This window comes from Mercenaria mercenaria, chromosome 4, assembly GCF_021730395.1.
Source record: "Mercenaria mercenaria strain notata chromosome 4, MADL_Memer_1, whole genome shotgun sequence".
Lineage (NCBI taxonomy): Eukaryota > Metazoa > Mollusca > Bivalvia > Venerida > Veneridae > Mercenaria > Mercenaria mercenaria.
The window spans coordinates 63,123,302-63,148,634 of NC_069364.1; the positions used below are offsets into that span (position 1 = coordinate 63,123,302).

A 25,333-nucleotide genomic window follows, 5' to 3' on the forward strand; every position below is an offset into this window, starting at 1 on the left:
ATTTTAACATGTCCAAAACATTGTGGAATGATACTTATTTCACTTGGGTATTAATTACATTTTACTCTGACTTTATCATAGACTCCCTGTGTAAAATCTCAAACTTTTAACTAAAATGAAGGTATCAAATTGATATTATATTTCAATGAAACTTCAAAGTTTTGTTGTTTGTAGCATCATCTGGGGCATGTGCAGTGAAAAATTTTAATTTGATTTCTAAAATAGTGTGATATTTATTTCTAAAGTCACTATATGTTCATTGTAAATATACTTTGTTATACCCAAGTGGAAACTGGCAGGTACTTGAAAATGCAGCTCTCTGATTGGTCAGTTAGAACCCCTAATGTACTGTGATGTCATGATAAAGTTATGAATTCATAACTTATAAACAAAATAGGTTGCTGGACGCCAAAAAGCTGTACAGGCTAGACGTTTGCGTACCGGGACTTACAATTACAGTTTTAATGTCCCCTGTACCAGTTTATATCACCAAACAAAAGTACTGTCATCATTGTGTATTTAAATGATATTTTTCGGGAAAAAATGCTTTCAAGTTCGCGTAATAAGCGGTGCATAGAATCACCGTAATAAGCATTGCGCTATTGGAACGACAGTTACCATAAACGTAGTTGTATACTAAATACAGACTGCATATCACCGACAGTTGGCCATTTTTTCAGGAAAGCACTACGTTGCAACTTTGAATGTTCTTGCATTTTCATTAAAATTACTTCAAAACTTTGGAAATAATACAGCCTGGGTGCAGCCATTTTTAAACGTTTCGTAAATTGCGTAACAAGCATGTTGATTGGGCGCAGTATATATCGGAAATTTTAATTGGACGTTTACGTATTTTTTTTGTTTTCTACATGATTACAGAAGAAATGTTTTGGATCAACTCATTTATCAATCTTTGCAATTCTAATTCAGATCAAGATAAGTTTGTAGTGGTGAATTCATGAAACATATTTTCTGGATATATTTGGTAGATGACTGATAGATAAGTCCTCATAAAATATGCATAAAGTATCATTGTTATACGCCCAAAGGGACGTATTATGTTATGATGCTGGTGTCCGTCTGTCCGTCCGTCTGTCCGTTAGCAATTTTGTGTCCGCTCTGTAACTCTTGAACCCCTTGAAGGATTTCAAGGAAACTTTACACAAATGTTCACCACACTGAGACGATGTGCAGAGTGCATGTTTTGGATGTCTCGCTTCAAGGTCAAGGTCACACTTAAGAGTCAAAGGTCATATCAGTTTGTTTCGTGTCCGCTCTGTAACTCTTGAACCCCTTGAAGGATTTCAAAGAAACTTGACACAAATGTTCACCACACCAAGACGACATGCAGAGCGCATGTTCCGGATGACTTGCTTCAAGGTCAAGGTCAAACATAGGGGTCAAAAGTCATATCAGTTTGATTCGTGTCCGCTGTGTAACTCTTGAACTGCTGGAAGGATTTTAAAGAAACTTGGCAGAAATGTTCACCACATTGTAACGATGTGCAGAGCGCATGTTCCGGATGACTCGCTTCAAGGTCAAGGTCACACTTAAGGGTCAAAGGTCATATATGACTTTGCTTTGTGTATATTGCTCTGCATTGCAGTGCTCTTGTTTTTATTTGGCAGATCTCTTTTTTGTACTTTCAATAATTTTTCTTATGAATTACTTCCCTTTTATGTTACTATAAAGAGCTTATTTTGAAACTTTTTTATTATTGGCCGTAGGTAAAAACGGAGACTACTTTTCTGTGGTACAACATGGATGGTACCTCCAATTTTAAGGTGTATTTTTAGCTCACCTGTCACAAAGTGACAAGGTGAGCTTTTGTGATCGCGCGGTGTCCGTCGTCCGTCGTCCGTCCGTGCGTCAGTGCGTCCGTGCGTCCGTGCGTCCGTAAACTTTTGCTTGTGACCACTCTAGAGGTCACATTTTTCATGGGATCTTTATGAAAGTTGGTCAGAATGTTCATCTTGATGATATCTAGGTCAAGTTCGAAACTGGGTCACGTGCCATCAAAAACTAGGTCAGTAGGTCTGAAAATAGAAAAACCTTGTGACCTCTCTAGAGGCCATATATTTCACAAGATCTTCATGAAAATTGGTCAGAATGTTCACCTTGATGATATCTAGATCAAGTTCGAAACTGGGTCACGTGGGGTCAAAAACTAGGTCAGTAGGTCTAAAAATAGAAAAACCTTGTGACCTCTCTAGAGGCCATATTTTTCATGAGATCTTCATGAATATTGGTCAGAATGTTTATCTTGTTGATATCTAGGTCAAGTTCGAAACTGGGTCACGTAGGGTCAAAAACTAGGTCATTAGGTCTAAAAATAGAAAAACCTTGTGACCTCTCTAGAGGCCATATTTCTCAATGCATCTTCATGAAAATTGGTCAGAATGTTCATCTTGATGATATCTAGGTCAGGTTCGAAACTGGGTCACGTGGGGTTAAAAACTAGGTCAGTAGATCTAAAAATAGAAAAACCTTGTGACCTCCCTAGAGGCCATATTTTTCATGAGATCTTCATGAATATTGGTCAGAATGTTCACCTTGATGATATCTAGGTCAAGTTTGAAACTGGGTCATGTGGGGTCAAAAACTAGGTCAGTAGATCTAAAAATAGAAAAAACCTTGTGACCTCTCTAGTGGCCATATTTCTCAATGGATCTTCATGAAAATTGGTCAGAATGTTCACCTTGATGATATCTAGGTCAAGTTCGAAACTGGGTCATGTGCGGTCAAAAACTAGGTCAGTAGGTCTAAAAATAGAAAAACCTTGTGACCTCTCTGGAGGCGATATTTTTCAATGGATCTTCATGAATATTGGTCAGAATGTTTACCTTGAAGATATCTAGGTCAAGTTCGAAACTGGGTCATGTGGGGTTAAAAACTAGGTCAGTAGATCTAAAAATAGAAAAACCTTGTGACCTCTCTAGAGGCCATATTTTTCATGAGATCTTCATGAATATTGGTCAGAATGTTCATCTTGATGATATCTAAGTCAGATTCGAAACTTGGTCACGTGGGGTCAAAAACTAGGTCAATAGGTCTAAAAATAGAAAAAACCTTGTGACCTCTCTAGAGGCCATATTTCTCAATGGATCTTCATGAAAATTGGTGAGAATGTTCATCTTGATGATATCTAGGTCAGGTTCGTAACTGGGTCATGTGCGGTCAAAAACTAGGTCAGTAGGTCGAAAAATAGAAAAACCTTGTGACCTCTCTAGAGGCCATATTTTTCACGAGATCTTCATGAAAATTGTTGAGAATGTTCACCTTGATGATATCTAGGTCAAGTTTAAAAGTGGGTCACGTGCCTTCAAAAACTAGGTCATTAGGTCAGTTAATAGAAAAACCTTTTGACCTCTCTAGAGGCCATATTTTTCAATGGATCTTCATGAAAATTGGTCAGAATTTTTTATCTTGATGATATCTAGGTCACATGTGCTCAAAAACTAGGTCACTATGTCAAATAATAGAAATAACGATGTCATACTCAGTTGAACACTGGGTCATGTGGAGATAGGTGAGCGATTCAGGACCATCATGGTCCTCTTGTTACATACCTGTACCTGATAAGGATTTTTTTGTAGACTTCGAATTTTTTTTTGTGGACTTAGATTTGTTTTTTGAAGTTTTCGTTTTGTTGTTCCAGTCCTTTGTGGCTACAACAGTCAAGTTCTTAAAATTTTGCTCCCATCCTGTAATGTAAGCCTTCGGGCGTATATTGCCCCGCTTGGCAGCGCTCTTGTTGCAGTTGGAATTACCTCCCTGTATAATCAACCACTAGCCTGGTAGCTGTATAAACAATGAAATGATTTATTTTCATAATATTAGTATATGTTTTACATGTGTGTGCTGATGTTTGGTCTGCCAATAATTAAAAGGCAAAAACAACCTCGGTTGTACTTGGTAGATGATTGATAGGTCTGTATCACCTCACCTCAGTCTGACTGAAGTACTGATCCTCATAAATGTAAGATCTGACAGCTGCCTATTCAAATTCATCGTCTTGTGTAATCTGATTTTCAATATCACTATTTATTTGGACCAATCAGACAACTTGTTTCAACAAACGTTTGGCTTAACCTTCAAAATGGCACAAACCTTCAAACTGCGCAAAAAAAAATTTATCGACCATATTGTGTTGTTCCTAGACGTGGATTCCGCCATATCTATCTTCTTTTTACTTAATTATCTCATTATGTCACAGTTTAGAAATTACGAGATGTGATTGTCATAAGAATAATAAATCTGTGATATTCATATATCCCAGGCTAAATATAGATTTTTTTAAATTTTAACTTTTGAATTCACTGTCAACATGTTGAATGCAAGGTTTTGATTGGCTAGCGGAAAGGTTGTCAGAACTTCACCCTCTGTCGGTTGTCACCAGATCCTATATGTAGTATTAATAGCAGATATTGCACCTCACCTGGAATTACTAGCAGGATGGTCAAGCAAATCTATCACTAGTCTTTCCTAAAAATTCTAATATTAGCTAGCTATTAATAATGTGCATTCAGATATAATAGTGCACGTGGATTGGAATTAACAAAATAGGGCCTTGTGATCATGGCATAGTATAATGTTTTGCATGTTTGTATTGCAGGATGGCCTCACAATAAGTTGTTAGAGAAGACACTGTATCTACAAGTGATAGATTATGACAGGTTTAGTCGAGATGATCCCATTGGGGAGACTTACATTCCATTAAATGAAGTAGATCTTTCACAAGCACCCATCATGTGGAAATTTCTCAGTCCATGTAAAGACAGCAGGGTAAGTAAAATGTTGTATATATAAAAAGAAAGCGAAAAGAGAGATAATCACTCAAACTATTCTGTACAAGACCAACGCACAGCAGGTAACAGTTCAGTCTACGTAAATACAATGAGATTGGTAACAGCACATTCTATATAAGAACTATGAAGCAGGTAACAGCACAGTCTGTGTAAATACTACAAAGCAAGTAAGTGATGGGTCTATGTAAATACAGTGAGATGGGTAACAACACAGTCTATGTAAGTACAATGAGGTAGGTAACAGCTAAGTATACGTAAATACAATGAGGTAGGTAACAGCTAGGTCTACGTAAATACAGTGTGGTAGGTAACAGTTAGGTCTACATAAATACAATGAGGTAGGTAACAGCTAAGTCTGCATAAATACAATCTGGTAGGTAACAGCTAGGTCTACGTAAATACAGTGTGGTAGGTAACAGCTAGGTCTACGTAAATACGATGAGGTAGGTAACAGCTAAGTCTACATAAATACAATCTGGTAGGTAACAGCTAGGTCTACGTAAATACGATGAGGTAGGTAACAGCTAAGTCTACATAAATACAATCTGGTAGGTAACAGCTAGGTCTACGTAAATACGATGAGGTAGGTAACAGCTAGGTCTACGTAAATACGATGAGGTAGGTAACAGCTAAGTCTATGGAAATACAATTAAGTAGGTAACAGCTAAGTTTACATAAATACAGTGCAGTAGGTAACAGCTAAGTCTGCATAAATACAATGAGGTAGCTAACTGCTAAGTCTATGTAAATACAATGAGGTAGGTAACAGGTAAGTCAACGTGAATACAATGTGGTAGGTAACTGCTAAGTCTACGTAAATACAATGAGGAAGGTAACAGGTAAGTCTACATAAATACAATGTTGTAGGTAACAGCTAAGTCAATGTAAATACAATGTGGTAGGTAACAGCTAAGTCTACATAAATACAATGAGGTATAGGTAACAGCTAAGTCAACATAAATACAATGAGGTAGGTAGCAGCTAAGTCAACATAAATACAATGAGGTATAGGTAACAGCTAAGTGTACATAAATACAATGCGGTATAAGTAACAGCTAAGTGTACATAAATACAGTGAGGTATAGGTAACAGCTAAGTCTACATAAATACAATGAGGTAAAGGTAACAGCTAAGTCTACATAAATACAGTGAGATATAAGTAACAGCTAAGTCTACATAAATACAATGAGGTACAGGTAACAGCTAAGTCTACATAAATACAATGAGGTAGGTAACAGCTAAGTCTACATTAATACAATGAGATATAGGTAACAGCTAAGTCTACATAAATACAATGAGATATAGTTAACAGCTAAGTCTGCATAACTACAATGAGGTATAGGTAACAGCTAAATCTACATAACTACAATGAGGTATAGGTAACAGCTAAATCTATATAACTACAATGAGGTATAGGTAACACCTAAGTCTACATAGATTTAACAAGGCAGATAACAACTTGGTCTATCTAAAACAAATAGTGGGTAAATGTTCAGTTAGTGGTTAACAAACAGGATAGATAAATTCTCAGGCCATGAAAAAAGCAATAGTGTGAGTATGCTAATTAAGTCAAAGTAGGTAATTGCTCAATCCAAATAAAACACCTGTTCAGTCTATGTAAACTCAACAGGACAGATAACTGCTTATTCGACATAAACACCTGTACAGTCTATGTAAAATCAATAGGACAGATAACTGCTTATTCGACATAAATCACTTGTACAGTCTATATAAAATCAGTAGGACAGATAAGTGCTTATTCGACATAAAACACCTGTACAGTCTATATAAAATCAACAGGACAGATAACTGCTTATTAGTCCCCTACTGGTTGAAAACCAGTTTCGGGGACTATAGGAATGCACTTTTCCATCCGTCTTTCTGTCCGTCCGCAATTTCGTGTCCAGTCCATAACTCTGTCATTCATAAAGGGATTTTAATATTACTTGGCACAAATGTTCCCCATGATGAGACGACTTGTCATGGGCAAGACCTGGACCCCTGGCTCAAAGGTCAAGGTCACAATTGGAGGTCAACAGGGCTTTTTTCCTGTCCGGTCCATAACTCTGCCATTCATGGAGGGATTTTAATATTACTTGGCACAAATATACCTCATTAGTAAGACGATATGTCATGTACAACTTTCAGACCCCTAGCTCAAAGGTCAAGGTCACAATTGGAAGTCAAAGGTCAACAGGGTTTCTTTCCAGTCGGGTCAATAACTCTGTCATTCATCAAGGGATTACAATATTACTTGGCATAAATGTTCCCCATAATGAGATAGTGTTATATGCAACACCCAGAACCCTAGCTTAAATGTCAAGGTCACACTTGGAGAGCAAAGGTCATTTTTTCTTGTCTGGTCCATAACTTTGTCATGCAAAACAGGATTTAAATATCACATGACACAAATATTCCCCTTAATGAGACAACATGTCATGCGCAAAACACAGGCCCATAGCTGGAAGTCAAGGCCAAAAGGGCTTTTTTCCTGTCCAGTCTGTAACTCAACAGTCCTTAAAGGGATTTTAATATTACTTGGCACAAATGTTTACCACCATGAGATGGAGTGTCATGCACAAGAACCAGGTCCCTAGGTCTAAGGTCAAGGTCATACTTAGAGGTCAAAGGTCAAATTCAAGAATGACTTTGTCCGGAGCATTTCTTCTTCATGCATTGAGGGATTTTGATGTAACTTGGCACAAATGTTCACCACCATGAGGCATTCTTGTTTTTAGAATTACTTCCCTTTGTTATTACTATAAATAGCTTATATTTTAACTTTTATTACTGGCTGTAGGGAAAAATTGAGACCACTTTTCTGTGGTACAACATGCATGTTATATCTAATTTTTAAGTGTATTTTGACATATCGCTACCTGGTAAAGAGTTATATGTGGACTTATACTACTTATATTAGAATTTTTTTTTTTTTTTAGGTTTGCCTTCCCTTTGTTGTTTATCCCCCCGCCAAAGGCGAAGGGGATATTAGAAATGCTCTCCGTCCATCCGTCCGTCCGCAACGATCTTTGTCCGGAGCATAACTTTAAAAGTACTGGAGGGATTTTCTTCAAACTTCATACACTGATAGAACACATTGGGAGAAAGTGCAATGTGCAAGAACAATAACTCTACCTTTCCCATTTTTTGAGTTACTCCCCTTTATCTTATTTTCTTAAAAAATTATGTTCGGAGCATAACTCCAAAAGTACTGAAGGGATTTTCTTCAAACTTCATACACTGATAGAACACATTAGGAGGAAGTGCAGTGTGCAAGAACAATAACTCTACCTTGCCTATTTTTTGAGTTATTATCCCCCGAAGAAAGTCGGAGGGATATAGTTTTGGCGTTGTCCGTCTGTCCATCCTTCCGTCCGTCTTTCCGTCCGTCCTTCCGTCTGTCCGTCCGTCCATCCGTCCGGAGCCATATCTAGGAAATAGTTGGGAATATTTATTTAAAACTTCATATACATGTTCACCACTATGAGTTCTTGCGGCCCGTCAAGTTTCAGTCAGATTGCCCAAGTAACACCAGAGTTATGGCCCTTAGAACTTTCTAGTGTTAACTATATAGGGTACTATAAATATGGCAATTTCTGCATCATAACTTTTGATATATTTGACCTAGAACTATGAAACTTAAACAGAATTTAGATCAATATAATGTGGTTGTGTACACACAATTTTATTCAGATTTATTTGTAAATTAAGAGTTATTGCCCTTTAATTGTATAAAAATCCACGTATTTGTACATAACAAACTTACCATTTGGCAGAATTTCATTAAATTTCTTTCATTCTTTTCCATGAACATTTATTGTAAACATGTGAAGTTGTGTACCCACACCTGGTCACCCCCTTACCTTGATCACACACCTCCCCCCTATCCCCAGACCCCCCCCACCCCCACCCCCCACCAAAAGAAAATAAAAAAAAATCATTCCTTATTTTAGATATTTTTCAAACAAACTTCATATACATGTTCACCACTATGAGTTCTTGCGGCCCATCAAGTTTCAGACAGATTGCCCAAGTAACACCAGAGTTATGGCCCTTAGAAGTTTCTAGTGTTAACTATATAGGGTACTATAGATCTATAGATATGGCAATTTCTGCATCATAACTTTTGATATATTTGACCTAGAACTATGAAACTTTAACAGAATTTAGAGCACTATAATGTGGTTGTGCACAGACAATTTTGTATGGATTTCTTTTGTAACTTCAGAGTTATTGCCCTTTAATTGTCTAAAAATCTACATATTTGTACATAACAAACTTACCATTTGGCAGAATTTCATTAAATTTCTTTCTTTCTTCTCTGTGAACATTTATTATAAACATGTGAAGTTGTGCACCCACTCCTGGTCACCTACTTGCCTTGGTCACACCCCCTCCCCCTCCCCCTCCCACCCCTCCCCCCCCAAAAAATTTTTTTTTGTTTTTAGCTCGACTATTCGAAGAATAGTCTAGCTATTCTACTCACCCTGGCGTCGGCGTCGGCGTCATACCTTGGTTAAGTTTTTGCATGCAAGTACATACAGCCATCAATTAAAGGCATATAGCTTTGAAACTTATTTTTTCTTTTTCTAGGTCAATTACCAACCTCTCTGGGTCAAGTCCCATAACTCTGACATGTATTTTGAGCAAATTATGCCCCCTTTTGGACTTAGAAAATTTTGGTTAAAGTTTTACATGCAAGTTACTATCTCCAAAACTAATGCAGATATTGATTTGAAACTTCACATGTGTCTTCTGGGTTATAAAACTAGTTGATAGCAGCAAGTCCCATAACTCTGACTTTCATTTTGGCCAAATTATGCCCCCTTTTGGACTTAGAAAATTCTGGTTAAAGTTTTGCGTGCAAGTACATACAGCTATTTCTAAAAGGCATATAGATTTGAAACTTATTTTTTCTTTTTCTAGATCAATTACCAACCTCACTGGGTCAAGACCCATAACTCTGACATGTATTTTGAGCAAATTATGCCCCCTTTTGGACTTAGAAAATTTTGGTTAAAGTTTTACATGCAAGTTATTATCTCCAAAACTAATGCAGATATTGATTTGAAACTTCACATGTGTCTTCGGGGTTATAAAACTAGTTGATAGCAGCAAGTCCCATAACTCTGACCTTTATTTTGGCCAAATTATGCCCCCTTTTGGACTTAGAAAATTCTGGTTAAATTTTGCGTGCAAGTACATACAGCTATTACTAAAAGGCATATAGATTTGAAACTTATTTTTTTTCTTTTTCTAGATCAATAACTAACCTCACTGGATCAAGTTCCATAACTCTGGCATGTATTTTGGGCAAATTATGCCCCCTTTTGGACTTTGAAAATTCTGGTTAAAGTTTTACATGCGAGTTTCTATCTCCAAAACTAATGCAGATATTGAATTGAAACTTCACATGTGCCTTAGGGGTTATAAAACTAGTTGATAGCAGCAAGTCCCATAACTGATATGCATTTTGGTCAAATTATTCCCCCTTTTGAACTTAAAACTCTTTTGATATTTAACCTTTTTATACGCCCGTTTGAAAAATGGTGGGTGGGCGGGCGGTGTCCACAGACCTTGTCCGGAGCATATCTTCTACATGCATGGAGGGATTTTGATGAAACTTGGCACAGTTGTTCACCATCATGAGACGAAGTGTCATGCGCAAGAACCAGGTCCCTAGGTCTAAGGTCAAGGTCACACTTAGAGGTCAAAGGTCAAATTCAAGTATGACTTTGTCCGGAGTATATCTTCTTCATGCATAGAGGGATTTTGATGAAAGTTGGCACAATTGTTTATCATCATGAGACGGAGTGTCATGCGCAAGAACCAGGTCCCTAGGTCTAAGGTCAAGGTCACACTTAGAGGTCAAAGGATACAAGAATGAAAACTTTGTCCGGAGCATATCTTCTTCATGCATAGAGGGATTTTGATGAAAGTTGGCACAATTGTTCATCATCATGAGACGGAGTGTCATGTGCAAGAACCAGGTCCCTAGGTCTAAGGTCAAGGTCACACTTAGAGGTCAAAGGATACAAGAATGAAAACTTTGTCCGGAGCATTTCTTCTTCATGCATGGAGGGATTTTGATATAACTTGGCACAAATGTTCACCACCACAAGACGGAGTGTCATGCGCAAGAACCAGGTCCCTAGGTCTAAGGTCAAGGTCACACTTAGAGGCCAAAGGTCAGATACAAGAATGACTGTCCGAAGCATTTCTTCATCATGCATAGAGGGATTTTGATGTAACTTGGCACAATTATACACCATCATGAGATGAAGTGTCATGCGCAGTTACCTTCTTTAGAATTACTTCCCTTTGTTGTAACTATAAATAGCTTATATTGTAACTTTTTCATTACTAGTCGTAGGGAAAAATCGAGACCACTTTTCTGTAGTACAACATGCATGCTACATCCAATTAAGATTACCTTCCCTTAGTTGTTACTATAAATAACTTATATAGTAACTTTTTTATAATTGACCGTAGGGAAAAAACAAGACCACTTTTCTGTGGTACAACATAGATGTTACTTTCAAATTTTAGGTGTATTTTAAGGTATCTCTACCTGGTAAGAGTTTTTTTGTGGACTTAGAAAAACAAAAGACTTACAATGATTACTAAACAACCACAAAATTAAAATTCCATTTGGAATTACAGGTGCTAGAGTAAAGAAATTTGCTGTGACGGGCGTATATTGTGACATTCTGGCACTCTTGTTAGGTAATATTTTCCTGCCTGTGGGACAATATTTCGAATAGTCGAGCTTGGCTGTCTTACGGACAGCTCTTGTTTCATTTCTTATTTTAGATTTTTTTCAAACCTTCCAAGTTGTACCATTCCCCCACCTCACTTCTCCACCCAGTCATGCCCACCACTGATCATGTATCCTCCTCCCCCCCCTCTAACTTCACCCTTTTTTTTTTTTTTTTTTTTTCATTTTTAATTTTCAATCAATATTTATAATCAACATGTGAAATTTTGTTTCCTCTCCCATTCCCCTGCACCCCCACCCCCTAAAAAAATAAATATATACATATATCTATATATATACATATATATATATATTTCCATTCCTTTTTTTTTTTTTTTAAATGTTCAAACCTTCAACATTACATGTTAAGTTGTGACTGCACAAACCTTGCCCTCAGCCATGTTCAAGATATCTTACCTGTGTTCTCTCAAGGACATCTGTCCTTTTAAGTTCAAATGTACATGTTAAACTGCAACACCTGGTGCCAAACCACTAAAAGACAACATTTCGTTCCAGTTAAACCTTAAGCTCACATTTCAATTAACTGCATTTAATTTTAAAAGCTAAGCTTATTACAGTAAGCATATCCCATTCAAAATAAGTTCTTTAGTCAGGATCAAAGTATCATACATTTATTATGTACTCTTTAATTAAACATTTGTTTTCTGTTAAATTGATTTTGACTAATGAAATTATTTGCTTCTTATTAACATCCTTAACTTTTTGCCGGATATATCTTTTTGCCATTCCTCACCACAAACCCTTTTGGCGGGGGATACCAATTCATCGAATTTGCTTGTTCCCCTTTATCTTATTTTCTTAAAATATTTTGTCCGGAGAATAACTCCAAAAGTACTGGAGGGATTTTCTTCAAACTTCATACACTGACAGAACACATTGGGAGGAAGTGCAGTGTGCAAGAACAATAACTCTACCTTGCCTATTTTTTGAGTTATTCCCCTTTATTATATTTTCTTTAAAAAAATTGTCCAGAGGATATCTTCTTCATGTATGGAGGGATTTTGATATATCTTGGCACAAATGTTCACCACCATGAGGCGGAGTGTCATACGCAAGAAACTTGGCACAAATGTTCACCACCACGAGACGGAGTGTCATGCGCAAGATCCAGGTCCCTAGGTCTAAGGTCAAGGTCAGACTTAGAGGCCAATAGGCAGATACAAGAATGACTTTGTCCGAAGCATTTCTTCTTCATGCATGGAGGGATTTTGATGTGACTTGGCACAGTTATACAATATCATGAGACGAAGTGTCATGCGCAGTTCCCTTCTTTAGAATTACTTCCCTTTGTTGTTACTTTAAATAGCTTTATTGTAACTTTTTCATTACTAGTCGTAGGGAAAAATCGAGACCACTTTTCTGTAGTACAACATGCATGCTACATCCAATTATGAGGTGTATTTTGACCAATCTCTACCTGGTAAAGATTTTTGTGTGGACTTACAATGTTTTTTTTTTTTTTGTTTTTTAAGATTATCTTCCCTTAGTTGTTACTATAAATAACTTATATTGTAACTTTTTTATAATTGACCGTAGGGAAAAAACAAGACCACTTTTATGTGGTACAACATAGATGTTACTTTCAAATTTTAGGTGTATTTTAAGGTATCTCTACCAGGTAAGGACTTTTTTTGTGGACTTAGAAAAACAAAAGACTTACAATGATTACTAAACAACCACAAAATTAAAATTCCATTTGCAAATACAGCTGCTAGAGTAAAGAAATTTGCTGTGACAGGCATATATTGTGACATTCTGGCACTCTTGTTCCCTTTTAGCTTTCCATTCCTTCTTTTTACAGTAGCCATATAGAAAAACATCATAGCTATACTGTTCATGAAAATTAATAAAATTTAGCAGTAACCACCTCACCACTGACTTATTCTTTCTTCCACATCTTTAAAACCCCAGATGCGGACAATTACTAAACTGTTCTTCAAAGCTTTCCCCAAAATTAATACTTTCAGACACTAACTTGCCAGGAACTTTAGCCTTCAATTATAATATGCCCGGCGGGGGGATTAGCCATGTCTAACATGGCTCTTGTTACTATTAATAACAATAGAGAAAATTAGGTGCCTTCCAGTAGGGGACTTTGTATTGCATGGCAATACTTCATTCACTTGTTCCACATAAAACACTTGTACAGTCTATATAAAATCAACAGGACAGATAACTGCTTATTCCACATAAAACACCTGTACAGTCTATATAAAATCAACAGGACAGATAACTGCTTATTCCACATAAAACACCTGTACAGTCTATATAAAATCAACAGGACAGATAACTGCTTATTCCACATAAAACATCTGTTTAGTAAATGTAAAATCAGCAGGACAGATAACTGCTTATTCCACATAAAACACCTGTACAGTCTATGTAAAATCAACAGGACAGATAACTGCTTATTCCACATAAAACATCTGTTTAGTAAATGTAAAATCAGCAGGACAGATAACTGCTTATTCCATCTAAAACACTTGTTCAGTCTATGTAAAATCAAAAGGACAGGCAATTACTGCTCAGTCCACATAAAGGATCTGTTCATTCCTTGTTAGATCAAAAAGACAGAAAACTGTTGATTCCACATAAATAATCTGTTCATTCCTGGTTAAATGAAAAGGACAGAAAACTGTTCATTCCACATAAAACATCTGTTCATTCCTTGTGAAATCAAAAAGACAGAAAACTGTGATTCCGCATAAATTACCTGTTAATTCCTGGTTGAATGAAAAGGACAGAAAACTGTTCATTGCACATAAAACATCTGTTCATTCCTTGTGAAATCAAAAAGACAGAAAACTGCTCATTCCACATGAAACAACAATTCAGCCCATATAAAATCATCAGAAAAGAAAACTGCTAAGGCTACTCTGTTCAGTCTCTATAACTAACAGGACAGATAACTGCACTGTTCATGTAAAACAACAGTACAGTCCATGTAAAATAATTAGTGTAAAAAACTATTTAAGTCTATATTCTGTAAAATTCACAGAACAAATAAATGCTCAGTCCACATAAAACAGCTATTCAAATTTGGACCGTAATGGACATCTACGGGAAAATCACAGTTTTGAAAATGTTTTAGCGGATAAAAATTTTTGTACATTTTCATTTCCATATACCAAGTCCAGGCTTTATACTACGTACGTTATGCAGATAAATCGTGTAATGCCATTATTTTCGGTTTACCAGATGTGCAGAACTACCATAGACAAGAAACATTATAACATGCATGCACCATTAAAAATAAGAATGAGGAAGCCTTTGAAAGACTTGCATGCAAGATATTATTGCCTGTATACATATCGATTTGGAATAAACAGAATCAAGAACTTGGCATGTGCCATACGAAGATTGACGTTAGAATCTTGTTTTGCGTAAATCAGTTCTATTGTCTCAAGTTTGTATGGTTTTGTCTACAATATTTTGAAAATTAACATTGTGTGAGAACTTTTGTCTGGTATGTCATTTTCTGATGCTAACTTCTAATGTATTTTCCTGACAATTGCAAATGACATAACCTATAAAGTCGGACAGTTACATCATTCAGTATTATCAGAGAATATTCATGAGAATTGGCAGAATTTAATTCTGTTACTTGGTTGCCATGGAGCAACTTTATTAGCAGGTGATGTTTTTTGGGTCCAAATATCCATTTGTTTGCCCAATGTTTTCACGTTTTTTCTTCACTTTTTGTAATAAATAGTGTTCTTCGTTGCTTGTTAGAAACAGTGATGTGGTACAATGATTTTTAATAGTTACATACAATAAGGTGGTCATTGAATCTTGGAACACTTGCAAACACTTGACTGCATGCAAACATTGTAGCTAGACTTAAGTGCAAGTTGGTTTTTTTTATTTTCCACATAGCTGCCTTACTTAAGATTAAGTTTATATACCTTTTCCGTATCATTTGACTTGATATCTAATTTTCTAATTTCAGTTCAAGTTTCTTCATCTCTACATTTTTGCCAGACTTTTCCAGACTTTGGTTCATGTTTCTGTACCACCTAAATGTTGTTGCCAGACAATAGGTTTACGTTTTTGTGTCCCTGACTTAAGTTCACATTTCTGACTTACGTTGTTGGTGGACTTAAGTTTAAGTTTCTGTATCCTATAACATTTTGCCAGTCTTTCGGTCAAGTTTCTGTGTCTCCATACATTGTTGTTGGACTTAAGTTTCTGTATCACCAAATGGTGTTGCCAGACTTTGGTTTAAGCTTCCATGTCTCCTTACAGGGTTTTTTTTTTTGGCCGTTTTTATAGCCGTTATTCGGCTATATTCCCAATGCCATGAAGTATGTATTTTTCCCAAAATGAGTGCAAAAATTCCCAATTTACATTCTGAAAAAAATTTCATCGAAATTGCACAAATATTGACCAAATTATGGACAATTTTGTAATGGCAATATGTTAAAGAGGTTGTAAAATGTGAAGTAAGTGTATGAGAAAGTGCTTTAACACATCCTTACTATATCCTATGGGACTAAATATTTCCCAATTTGGAACATTTACGCGTCAAAATTCCAAATATTGGGGGTATAGGCTAAGTTCCCAAAACAGAAAGAAAAAACCCTGCCTTATAATGTTGCCAGACTTAAGTTCAAGTGTCTTTGTCTCCTTTGTTGCCAGACCTAAGTTCAAGTGTCTTTGTCTCCTTATGTTGTTGCCAGACTTAAGTTCAAGTGTCTTTGTCTCCTTTTGTTGTTGCCAGATTCAAGTTCAAGTTTCTGTATCTCCTTATATCGTTGCCAGATTCAAGTTCAAGTGTCTGTGTCTCCTTATGTTGTTGCCAGACCTAAGTTCAAGTGTCTGTGTCTCCTTATGTTGTTGCCAGACTTAAGTTCAAGTGACTGTGTCTCCTTTTGTTGTTGCCAGACTTAAGTTCAAGTGTCTGTATCTCCTTATATTGTTGCCAGATTCAAGTTCAAGTTTCTGTATCTCCTTATGTTGTTGGTGGACTTCAGTTCAAGTTTCATTGTCTCCTTTTGTTGTTGCCAGACTTAATCTGTGTCTCCTTATATTGTTGCCAGATTCAAGTTTCTGTATCTCCTTATGTTGTTGCCAGACTTAATCTGTGTCTCCTTATATTGTTGCCAGATTCAAGTTTCTGTATCTCCTTATGTTATTGCCAGACTTAATCTGTGTCTCCTTATATTGTTGCCAGATTCAAATTCAAGTTTCTGTATCTCCTTATGTTGTTGGTGGACATAAGTTCAAGTTTCTTGTCTCCTTATGTTGTTGTCAGACTTAAGTTAAAGTGTCTGTGTCTCCTTATGTTGTTGCCAGATTTGAGTTCAAGTTTCTGTGTTTGCCAGACTTTAGTTCAATTTCTGCATCTCCGTGGACTTCAGTTCAAGTTCTGTGTCTCCTTATATTGTTGCCAAACTTAAGTTCAAGTTTCTGTGTCTACTTATGTTGTTGCCAGACTTAAGTTCAAGTTTCTGTGTCTCCTTATGTTGTTGCCAGACTTAAGTTCAAGTTTCTGTATCCTATTTTGTTGTTGCCAGACTTAAGTTCAAGTGTCTGTGTCTCCTTATGTTGTTGCCAGACTTAAGTTCGAGTGTCTGTGTCTCCTTATGTTGTTGCCAGACTGAAGTTCAAGTTTCTGTACCTCCTTATTTTGTTGCAAAACTAAGGTTCAAGTTTCTGTATCTTCTTATGTTGTTGCCATATTTTATATAAACTTCCATTGATCTGGCATGCCTTTTGGACTTGTAGTTAAACTTTCCTTGTTCTGCCTGGCTTCCAGACTTATGTATGATTTTTCCCATAGAATGATATGGCCCTTATACTTGTATTTAAACTTACCTTGGTCTAAACTGGCTTCCAAAATTGTGTTTTAGTTTCCCTTGATCTGACATGGCTTCCAGACTTGTATTTAAACTTCCTTTATTCTAACCTGACTTCCAGACTTGTATTTAAACTTCCCTTATTCTAACCTGACTTCCAGACTTGTATTTAAACTTCCCTTATTCTAACCTGACTTCCAGACTGGTATTTTAACTTCCCTTGTTCTAACCTGACTTCCAGACTTGTATTTAAACTTCCCTTACTCTAACCTGACTTCCAGACTGGTATTTTAACTTCCCTTGTTCCAACCTGACTTCCAGACTTGTATTTAAACTTCCCTTATTCTAACCTGACTTCCAGACTGGTGTTTTAACTTCCCTTGTTCTAACCTGACTTCCAGACTGGTATTTTAACTTCCCTTGTTCTAACCTGACTTCCAGACTTGTATTTAAACTTCCCTTATTCTAACCTGACTTCCAGACTGGTATTTTAACTTCCCTTGTTCTAACCTGACTTCCAGACTTGTATTTAAACTTCCCTTATTGTACCCCCCGACAACAAAGTTGTAAGGGGGGGTATACTGGTTTCAGGTTGTCTGTCTGTCTGTCCGTCTGTCCGTAGACGCAATCTTGTGCGCACCATCTCTCCTTATCCCCTTGACAGAATTTTATGAAACTTCACACAAGTGATCAGTACCAACAGTAGTTGTGCATGGGACATGTTAGGTTCTTTTAGAAAAAAAATTTGCAGAGTTATGGGACTTTGTTTTTTTGTTACTATACTACATACATAGACACAATCTTGTGCGCACCATCTCTCCTCATCCCCTTGACACAATTTAATGAAACTTCACACAAGTGATCATTACCAACAGTAGTTGTGCATGGGGCATGTTAGGTTCTTTTAGAAAAAAAATTTGCAGAGTTATGGGACTTTGTTTTTTTGTTACTATACTACATACATAGACACAATCTTGTGCGCACCATCTCTCCTCATCCCCTTGACACAATTTAATGAAACTTCACACAAGTGATCAGTGACAACAGTAGTTGTGCATGGGGCATGTTAGGTTCTTTCAGAAAATGTTTTTTCAGAGTTATGGGACTTTGTTTTTTTGTTACTATACTATATACATAGACACAATCTTGTGCGCACTATCTCTCCTCATCCCCTTGACACAATTTAATGAAACTTCACACAAGTGATCAGTAACAACAGTAGTTGTGCATGGGGCATGTTAGGTTCTTTCAGCGACAAAAATTGCAGAGTTATGGGACTTTGTTTCTTGTTAACATACTATGTACATACAGTCTGCATATGCAATCTTGTGCGTGCCTAATCTACCAAACCCTTACACACAATTTAATGAAACTTCACACAAGTGATCAGTACCATCCTAGTTGTGCATGGTGCATGTTACATTCTTTTAGATAAATATTCTGCATAGTTATGGGACTTTGTTTTTTGTTACTATACTGTATACATACAGTCTATATACATACAGTCCACATAATTATGCAATCTTGTGTGCGTCAAATTGCAATGTACTGAGTCAGTGCATGCGGGGGGTACATTCATCACCTTTAGTGATAGCTCTAGTTCTAACCTGACTTCCAGACTGGTGCCTGCATCTGTTTTTAAATGGAAAATATCTACATTAATGTTACATTTCGCGCTGTGAAAATGGCTAAATCTAGGCTTGTCTTACTCAGAGAGAAAGATGATCGTTTTTTACATGATATTTGCCTTGTTGATTCAGAGTGTTTAGAACAATAAAATTAGGACATATTTTAATGAAAATAGCAAGTCGAAACTGTAAAGTGTTGCCTGAAAATATTTATGATATTGCTTTGTTCTTCACCATTTAAATGCGTGTTAAACCTAGATGATTTTCTGCAGTTTTATCCAAAAGTTCAAAATACTAAATGTAACTTTGTTGTCGGCCTTTTTAAAAAATTTCATTGTTATTAATCCCCCGCAGTGGCGGAGGGATTATAGCAATGGTCTGCGTCCGTCCTTCCGTTCGTTCGACCGTCCATAACAAAATCGTGTCCGGTCCATATCTCCTAAAGCCCTTGAAGGATTTTCATGAAACTTGGGTCAAATGATCACCTCATCAAGACGATATTCAGAACCCATGAGTCAGCCTTGTCGGTTCAAGGTCAAGGTCACAACTCAAGGTCAAAGGTTTGCGCCTGCCATTTTGTGTCCGCTCTATATCTCCTAAACCCCTTGAAGGAATTTTATAAAACTTGGGTCAAATGATCACCACATCAAGACAATGTGCAGAACCCATGAGTCAGCCATGCCGGCTCAAGGTCAAGGTCACAACTCAAGGTCAAAGGTTTGAGCCTTCCATTTTGTGTCCACTCTATATCTCTTAAACCCCTTGAAGGAATTTTATAAAACTTGGGTCAAATGATCACCTCATCAAGACCATATGCAGAACCCATGAGTCAGTCATGCCGGCTCAAGGTCAAGGTCACAACTTAGGGTCAAAGGTTTGAGCCTTCCATTTTGTGTCCACTCTATATCTCCTAAACCCCTTGAAGGATTTTCATCAAACTTGGGTCAAATGATCACCTCATCAAGGCGATGTGCAGAACTTATGAGTCAGCCATGTCGGCTCAAGGTCAAGGTCACAACTGAAGGTCAAAGGTTTTAGCCTTCCATTTCGTGTCCGCTCTATATCTCCTAAACCCCTTGAAGGAATTTTATAAAACTTAGGTCAAATGATTACCTCATCAGAACGATGTGCAGAAATTATGAGTCAACCATGCCAGCTCAAGGTCAAGGTCACAACTAAGGGTCGAAGGTTTGAGCCTTCCATTTTGTGTCCACTCTGTATCTCCTTAACCCCTTGAAGGATTTTCATCAAACTTGGGTCAAATGATCACCTCATCAAGAACTCATGAGTCAGCCATGTCAACTCAAGGTCAAGGTCACAACTGAAGGTCAAGGGTTTCAGCTCTGTATCTCCTAAACCCCTTGAAGGATTTTCATGAAACTTTGGTCAAATGATCACCTCATCAAGATGTTGTGCAGAATTCACGAGTCAGCCATGTCAGTTCAAGGTCAAGGTCACAGCTAAAATCAAAGGTTTACCCTTTCACTATCCATAGCAGTGGCGGGGGATTTAGCTGTCTTTCAGACTGCCTTGTTTTAATTTAAATACATTGTATTTTTCACACATCAGTTTTACAATTAAATTAATTAAACTAATTTTGGAGTTTATACATCAATTTCGTTTAAGAAGAATGTTTGTTTCTGTATGTAGAAATCTGACATTATAAACAATAATTATAATTATGGCTCTACAAGATTAAGAAAAGTGTCAGCTTTCTGTTTTTATGCCCCCAAAGGGAGGCATATTAGTTTTCAACTGTCCGTCCATTCGTTCATTAGTTCGTTTGTTCGTTCGTCACAACGTTAACTTTTTGCATGAAGGCACTTTACTCACGAACCACTGCACCCAGGACCTTCAAACTTCACGTGCTGATAGTATTTATTGAGTACACGACCCCTACTGACTTTTGGTTCACCAGGTCAAAGGTCAAGGTCACCAGGTCAAACGTTAACTTTTTGCATGAAGGCACTTTACTAGTGAACCTTGCACCCAGGACCTTCAAACTTCATGTGCTGATAGTACTTATTGAGTACACGACCCCTACTGACTTTGTGGTTACCAGGTCAAAGGTCAAGGTCACCAGGTCAAACGTTAACTTTTTGCATGAAGGCACTTCACTCGCAAACCACTGCACCCAGGACCTTCAAACTTCACATGCTGATAGTACTTATTGAGTACATGACCCCTACTGAATTTGGGGTCACCAGGTCAAAGGTCAAGGTCACCAGGTCAAATGTTAACTTTTTGTATGAAAGCACTTTACTAGCGAACCACTGCACCTAGGACCTTCAAACATCACTTGCTGATAGTACTTATTGAGTACACAACCCCTACTGAATTTGGGGTCACCAGGTCAAAGGTCAAGGTCACCAGGTCAAACGTTAACTTTATGTATGAAGCCACTTTACTCGCGAACCACTGCACCCAGGACCTTCAAACTTCACATGCTGATAGTACTTATTGAGTACACGACCAGTCAGTAGGTCAATGGTCAAGGTCACCCGGTCAAACGTTAACTTTTTGCATGAAGGCACTTTACTCGCACACTACAGCACCCAGGACCTTCAAAGTTCACATGCTGATAGTACTTATTGAGTAAATGACCCCTACTGACTTTGGGGTCACCAGGTCAAAGGTCAAGGTCACCAGGTAAAAGGTCAAGGCACTGCGGGGGCATTTGTCACCATTAGTGACAGCTTTTGTTTCCATTTTATTTATTAAAATCCAACAAAAATCGGTCCTTTAATAAAGGTTTGAAGTTAGTGGTAAAATATTTCTTCAGGGAAGTGAGCTCGAGTTAATTCATAATAATTAAGCATATCACCATATGCAGCCGCATGCTGTTCTTCCTTCAGAATCCCCTTAGATGAATCTCTGATCATCTAATTATGGCCACTTAACATGTGACTGGTAAACCCTTTGAACAAAAAGTGTTATAGCTCCATGATTAACATGAGGTAATATGCTAATTACACACTAATCGATAGTGGCGAAAACAAAATATCGATCGCTGACGACTGGTCGATATTTACAGGTATGGAAGACAGCATAATACAGATAAATGTATTGATTTATATGTAGTGTCTACTCCCCGTATTAGACCTTCCTGATCTGACATGGTTTCCAGACTTTTATATGAGTTAACCTTCATCTGACATGACTTCCAGACTTGTATTTGAGCTTCCCTTGATCTGACATGGCTTCAGACTTGTATTTGAGCTTCCCTTGATTTGACGTGGCTTCAAGACTTGTATTTGAGCTTCCCTTGATCTGACATGGCTTCCAGACTTGTATTTGAGCTTTCCTTGATCTGACGCTGCTTCCAGACTTGGATTTGAGTTTTTCTTAGTGGAGTTCAAGCTTTTATATGGTTGGTATTAGTTAGATTTAATTGTTTGATGTGTCAGGCAGGCTAAGGCTTGTCTGTCTTCTAATAAAGCTGTCTTACAATTTTATAAGCTTCTCATGGAAGCTGTTTACAATAGTGCTCTAGCCTGGTGTGAGGATCTGATAGTCTCATCTCTTCTGAGCAAGAAATGAAGACAAATGACAAGTTAATTTCCTGCTATGGGATCCTTGATTGATTTTATAACATTCAGTTCATTAGACTTCTTGTAGGACAGAAAATCTTGTTGAATTAATTAAGGTTTTCATTATTTGCGCTTTTGCAAAGCATCATTATGAAGGACTGTCCTACTTTTCCCAGTACTGGAACCAGCCTCCATGTCAAGTTTTAAGAGCAGCTGGCATTTTTTCCATCTTTGTAAGTACTCACTGGATTTTCTTCGGTGGACCCATTTCAATTAGAATTTTAGGTTCTTACACTATGTCATTGTTAATACTCATTTGACTAAAAAATGCTTAAAACTTTGAACAGTGGTTGCTCATTATCATCAACATAATATAAGACTGTTCTTTACAATTCATAGTTTTATTCAGGTTGAAATTTTGAACTACATTTCATCTATATTGAAATCTGGTTCGAACATGAAACAGGTTTCCTGACCATCATTCTCATCCCCTGTAACAGAGTCTATATCTCTGGCAAAAGTATTGTGTAAATTATACTCTTTTAATCCTTTTCACACCATAGAATTTTAAGTTTTTTTTAATTGCAATTACTTTAAAATGTTGCTTGCTCCTCATTCTTAATAACATTATACAGGACAAGGTCCAAAATTCCAGTACTAGTTTTTATGATGTCTAAATTATGTCTCTTCCGCCGCCCACTCCCCCCACCCCCCCAATACTTAGGGAGACATATTCCTGTCCATCCGTCACACTTCATTTCTGATCAATAACTGGAGAAGCATTTGACCTAGAACCTTCAAACTTCATAGGGTGGCAGGGCTTATGGAGTAGACAACCCCTATTGTTTTTTGGGGTTACTCCTCAAAGTTCAAGGTCACAGAGGCCTGAACATGGAAAACAGTTCCGATCAATAGCTTGAGAACCACTTGACCCAGAATGTTAAAACTTCATAGGATGATTGGACATGCAGAGTAGATGACCCCTATTGACTTTAGCGTCACTCCATTAAAGGTCAAGGTCTCAGCAGCCAGAACATGGCAATCAATTTCTGGTCAGTAACTCGAGACCATTTGACCTAGAACCTTCAAACTTCATAGGATGATAGGACTTACAGAGTAGATGACCCTATAGTTTTTATGGTCACTCCATCAAAGGTCAAGGTCACAGGGGCAATCTATCTATCACACTTCATTTTTGATCAATAACTGGAGAACCTTTTGACCTAGAACCTTCAAACTTTATAGGGTGATAGGGCTTACAGAGTAAATGACTACTATTAGTTTTGGGGTTACTAGATCAAAGGTCACAAGGGCCTGATTATGGAAATCAGTTTCTGATCAGTAACTTGAGAACCACTTTACCCAGAATGTTGAAACTTCATAGGATGATAGGACAAGTAGAGTAGATATCCCTAATGATTTTTGGGTCACTTGATCAAAGGCCAAGGTCACAGGGACAAGAACATCGAAAATGGTTTCTGATCAATAACTTTAGAACCATTTGACCCAGAACCTTCAATGTTTATAGGATGATATGACTATCAGAGTAGATGACCCTTTTCGTTTTTCAGGTCACTTGAGCTAAGGTCAGGGTCACAGGGTCCTGAACATGAAACACCCCTTCTGATCAATAACTTGAGAACCACTTGACTCAGAATGTTGAAACTTCATAGGATGATTGGACATGCAGAGTAGATGACCCATTTTAATTTTAGGATCACTTGAACAAAGGTCAAGGTCGCAGGAGTCTGAACATGGAACACCCTTTCTGATCAATAACTTGAGAACCACTTGGCCCAGAATGTTGAAGCTTCATAGGGTGATTGGACATGCCAAGTAGCTTATCCCTATTGTAGCCGACCATCAGTGTCTCTTTGATTTTTGCTTGTGTCCCCTATTGACTTGCGCTTTTCTACAAAAGCATCTTCTAGTTTTATCAGCTTGAGACTTGAAATATTGCATTTTACTCGTTTCCTTACTTTAATATCTTTTCTGAAGATAAATGATTTCTTCCTCTAACTGATGAGTCCTCTGTTTTCATTTTGATTTTTCTGCTTACCCTACAACTGAACATTTGCAGCCATATTCTTTGATGCATTGTGAGTTGACCATGGTTAATTATTTGGAGGCATTGATGTCATGGTTGGCTATAGTTACGTCAGGTCTGTAGTTAGATGGAGATGGAATAACCAAACCATGGTCATGCATATGGTTAGATGGATAAATTAAACTGTGGTCACACATATGGTTAGATGGAGATGGAATAGCTAAAGCATGGTTACACATATGGTTAGATGGAGATGGAATAACTAAACCATGTTCACACATGATTGGATTGAGATGGAACAACTAAACCATGGTCACACTTGGTTAGATAGAGATGGAATAGCTGAACCATGACCAAACACATGGTTAGCTAGAGATGGAATAGCTAAACCATGGTCAAACATATGGTTAGATGGAGATGGAATAACTAAACCATGGTCACACATGGTTAGATAGAGATGGAATAGCTAAACCATGGTCACACATATGGTTAGATGGAGATGGAATAGCTAAACTATGGTCATACATGGTTAGATTGAGATGGAATAGCTAAACCATGACCAAACACATGGTTAGCTTGAGATGGAATAACTAAACTATGGTCACACATATTATGGTTAGATGGAGATGGAATAACTAAGCTATGGTCACAGATATGGTTAGTTGGAGATGGAATCACTAAATCATGATCATACTGGAATAACTAAACCATGTTCACACATGGTTGTATTGAGATGGAACAACT

At 37.3% G+C, this 25,333-nt stretch overlaps 1 protein-coding gene across 3 annotated transcripts in view; it reads left to right on the forward strand.

Moving 5' to 3' along the window:
• The window catches only part of LOC123551927 (synaptotagmin-7-like), a 464,896-nt gene that overhangs the window by 407,673 nt on the left and 31,890 nt on the right, over positions 1-25,333 (forward strand). For all 3 annotated transcript variants that reach the window (XM_045341234.2, XM_053541481.1, XM_045341235.2), the window contains one exon: positions 4,616-4,785. In XM_045341234.2, the coding sequence (XP_045197169.1) occupies positions 4,616-4,785 (170 nt within the window). The remainder of the gene's footprint in view (positions 1-4,615; positions 4,786-25,333) is intronic.